The 2,617-nt window shown below is 36.3% G+C and overlaps 1 protein-coding gene across 1 annotated transcript; it reads right to left on the minus strand.

Moving 5' to 3' along the window:
- Nucleotides 1-212: 212 nt before the first annotated feature.
- On the minus strand, nucleotides 213-2,612 carry LOC100640728 (probable global transcription activator SNF2L2; the record flags this gene model as incomplete). The annotated part of the gene is made up of 11 exons (XM_020007040.1): nucleotides 213-427; nucleotides 476-559; nucleotides 604-728; nucleotides 843-873; nucleotides 939-1,052; nucleotides 1,262-1,564; nucleotides 1,772-1,932; nucleotides 2,000-2,126; nucleotides 2,175-2,210; nucleotides 2,277-2,354; nucleotides 2,415-2,612. Coding segments are annotated over 11 exons (1,362 nt in total), but the record flags the coding sequence as incomplete, so codon positions are not given.
- Nucleotides 2,613-2,617: the final 5 nt, after the last annotated feature.

The following is a 2,617-nucleotide window of genomic DNA, read 5'->3' on the forward strand; positions in this document are numbered from 1 at the left end:
AGGATCCCCCTGCTTCTTGTTGTTTTTTATAATTATTCTACAGATTACTTAGTCATTGATAGCTTTCCTGTGTAATTTGTAGTAGTAAATTCTTTCACTTTTTAATGTAAACTATAAATATTCTTGATTATTATTATAGTTATTGTCTGTATTCTACAGTTTCTCACTATATGTCCATACTAAGCATGACATTGGTGCTGATTTTGATTTTTTTTTTTCATTATTTTATTAGCAAGAAACATCTAAAAGTAATGAAAATGATTAAATTATTGATCCTGAAATGGTAATCATTATAATAAGTTCCTAATTAAGAGTACGTATTTCAATATTTCCGGCGAGAGAAAGAGGTTGAAGACGAAGCCGGAGACGGCACAAGAGATGAAGTATAAGAGGAAGCAGGTGAACCAGTTATAAACTCGGGAGTTACCTAAAACAAGAAATGAAAACCAGTCAGACCAGTTTGACAAGATATTACCGGAGCACTCTCCTCATTATCAGATTCTATAATCAACGGTACCCTCTCATGTTTCTTAGGACGTCCCTTACGAGACCTTCTGGCCTAATGAGGGGCGTGGCATATTAATTAATGTGGGTGTGGCTTACTTTACTACTACTACTAGTGCTTCGTGCTACACTGGGAGGTAATGATCCACTGATTGAAGCTCCTCCCCCTGAGGGAGCAGGAGTATTGGACATACTGCTACCACTGTGATGCCTGTTCAATGAAACTACACAAGAGAAAAAAGAATAAAATTTCTGCTTTTCTTTCTTTCATATAGTTTATTGAAGTCCTCTTTCTTTCTTCCTCTCTCTCTCTCTCTCTCTCTCTCTTTTTCACTAACCATCAGATGTATCAGAATTATAGTCATCAACCTACAAATGAAATAAATTTATAATAATAAATCTTTCTTTCTCTCTCTTGTCTCTCCAGCTATTACTTCAACAGATACTTGTCTTTCATCATCACTATCAACTCCTCCATATTCCTCTACATCAAGTTGTGCCTTTGCTTCCATGAATACTCTCTCAAGTTCAATAGAATCAGTATATATCTATAAATAATAATAATAATTACAATAGTTTTTGTTAGTTCTATCATGGGCTATAGTGCTACAGGGTATTTCATGAAAAATGACTAGAAGAGAATTCTACATTTTTATATTTTTTGCTGATGCATATACATGTTCTTATGTTGTGTAGAGAGTTTGAGCTCATTCTGATGAGAATTGGGATTTATTATGAATTTTCAAAGATCCCTTACCTGCGATCCTTCTTCATTATAAGTTCTAGCATTACCACAGAGCAGTATCACATCATCCTCCATGTCAGAGAGACACTGATACTTCTGTTTCATGATCTTATCTTTGATCTTCTTCAAATCGATGGGTTTCTTTATAATCTGATAGTACTCAGGTAGTTCCCTCCTGGTGGGAAGGACCATGAATATTTCACTGATCCTTCGGTTGGTGCTATCCTGATAAGCCACAACTGCTTCCCATAGACTAATTAATAAACGAGTTAACTTTGCTGATACACCAGCAGTAGCTTTCTTCCTCTTTTTACTCTAAAGGTAAAAGAAGAGATTAATTTAGTAGAGTGTAGCCTCTTTATTAAGGACACCATTGGGCCCACACTACCTGTCCTTAATACAGAGGTGTCCTCATTTTAGAGGTACTTTTGTATAGGCTTGTACCAATTGGGACATTACAAAATGTCCTCATTATAAAGGTATCTTCATTATAAAGGCGTCCTTATTATTTTCTTTCTCTACCTTTGTCTCTTCTCCTAGTAATGCAATGTCCTTCCTTTTCCTTTTCTTCCTGTTCTTTTTTGTTTCTTCCACCTCCTCTAGTGTTCCATCTTCCAGTGCCTTCACCCATTGCTTCTCTGTCAGTGCTTCAGAATAATCAACCTCTTTACGCTGTCTCTTGCCTAAGATGTACATTACATAATAAAATATCATACCTCATACATGCATGTGTACTCGTTTAAGTATTACCTAATCCAAAAAGTCGTTCCTCATTTTCTTCAAAAGCCATTTGCTCAACCTCTTCTGTATCCCGTAGCAACCAAGATGGCAACTCGTCCTCTTGAATGAGACGTGGTTTATGACGGAGGCTGGGATCCTGATCAATTAATTAACTATTAATTAATAACTAATATTAATAACTAACCATAGCTTCTCTTGCAGCTCTCTCCAAATCCATCCTCTAATAAAAAAATTTGCCAGATTACCCATTAAAATTTTGCACAAATAAAAATTTACACCAGATTACCTGAAATAATTCCAATTCCTCTTCATTCCTTGCAATCATGTCATTGAGAGCTTCATCATCAGCAACCTCTTGCTCCTCCTAGTAATCATAGTAATAATAATAATAAATATTATAAGCACGCGTTTTGACCACACCTACCTCCTCTGCCTGTTCGTCCTCTAATATGGCGACCAGGAATGCCTTCCTTTCGCTTCCGGTTGATTTCTGATCAAACATTCCAGCTTGAATGACCTTCTCGTCAACGTTCAGTTTATACTTGGCAGCTGCTAGAATCTTCTCTTCAACACTGTTTACTGTACAGAGTCTCAGGACTCGGACTTCATTCTTCTGACCAATACGAT

The sequence above is a fragment of the Amphimedon queenslandica genome, unplaced genomic scaffold (genome assembly GCF_000090795.2).
Source record: "Amphimedon queenslandica unplaced genomic scaffold, v1.1 AMPQUscaffold_8542_Cont19514, whole genome shotgun sequence".
In the NCBI taxonomy this organism is placed as follows: Eukaryota; Metazoa; Porifera; class Demospongiae; order Haplosclerida; family Niphatidae; genus Amphimedon; species Amphimedon queenslandica.